The 1212-nt window shown below is 38.8% G+C and overlaps 1 protein-coding gene across 1 annotated transcript in view; it reads left to right on the top strand.

Moving 5' to 3' along the window:
- The first annotated feature begins 293 nt into the window (after nt 1-293).
- SLC17A8 (solute carrier family 17 (vesicular glutamate transporter), member 8) overlaps nt 294-1212 on the top strand; it is a 21973-nt gene continuing 21054 nt past the window's right edge. The window contains exon 1 of the mRNA XM_012664009.1: nt 294-383. Within this exon, the coding sequence (XP_012519463.1) occupies nt 309-383 (75 nt within the window). The 5' untranslated portion in view covers nt 294-308. The remainder of the gene's footprint in view (nt 384-1212) is intronic.

Here is a 1212-nt window from a genome sequence, read left to right as displayed (position 1 = left end):
AACCTTCCAGAACATCATCCAGGCAGGGCATCCCTGTGCTGCCAAAAATGTGTCCATAATTGGTCCAGAAACTGAACTTGGGAATCAAAGCAGCCCAAGAGTGCAGCAGACCCTAACACAATGCCAACACAACATCTATTTTCCTGAATAATTTCTACTAATTTCCATAGGGAGCTATCATGAATTGTTAGGTTTGTTTCTGGTGTTTAAGTGTAGTGCCACATCCATCAGCGGGCCTGTCCGATAACACAGTGCTTTGGTCTCTCAGGGTCTTTGGAGCCGCCATCTTCTTAACATCGACTTTGAATATGTTCATTCCTTCTGCGGCCAGAGTGCATTACGGATGTGTCATGTGTGTCAGAATTTTGCAAGGTCTAGTGGAGGTAGGACATACTTTCCTTACAGTTTTCCACATTGCTCGAGACAGCGTGGTCCTTTAGAAAATTCAGCTCCTGGAGAAAACCTCCTTTACTCAGTTTTTCCTATCTTCCAGCTTGTCCTGCTGTCTCAGCTCTCTGGTTATGGCTGCAATTACAAATATTTTAATCAAAATGCCTTATGTGATTTTATATTTATGCACAACAAAAATCCATTCCATAATGATCTGAGAAGTAATCTAATCCAATCCCCTTCATTTTAAAAGGTGATGAAACTGAAGCCCAAACCTACAGTTCACATAGCAAGGGCTCTTTCCACTAACTAACGCAATTTAAATGGATTTATTAATAAATCTATAAATTTCCAATGGGTTTATTAACAAATCTCCTGATGTGGAGATTTAACTCAGTGAAAGAGGCAGCTTGATATAGAGCCAGAAGGTAAGTATTTTGGGCTCTGTTGCAATGGTCCAACTCTACTGTGCAGTGCAAAAGCAGCCAGAGACAATATGGATACAAATGGTTGTGGTTATGTTTCAGTAGAACTTTTTCGAAACTGAAATTTGAATTTCATGCTATTTTTATGTGCCATGAAATATTATTCTTCCTTTGTTATTTTTTTCTCATCACTGAAAAATTTAAAAACCATTCTTGCCTTGCAGGCTACACATAAAGAGATGGTGAGCCAACTGGGCCATAGTTTGCCAACCCCTAATGTAAAGCAACATTTCCCAAATTGAGTCATTCACTTTTAACCTGGATCACTTTGTTATGTCCATGTACAATGTGTACTATTATATTGTTTTTCCTAGTTCAGCTCACTTAAAAAAAAAAC

This window comes from Propithecus coquereli, unplaced genomic scaffold, assembly GCF_000956105.1.
Source record: "Propithecus coquereli isolate 6110/MARCELLA unplaced genomic scaffold, Pcoq_1.0 Scaffold85, whole genome shotgun sequence".
Taxonomy (NCBI): domain Eukaryota; kingdom Metazoa; phylum Chordata; class Mammalia; order Primates; family Indriidae; genus Propithecus; species Propithecus coquereli.
The sequence above is the reverse complement of the archived record's forward strand: the minus strand, read 5'-3'. Positions and strand labels throughout refer to the sequence as shown.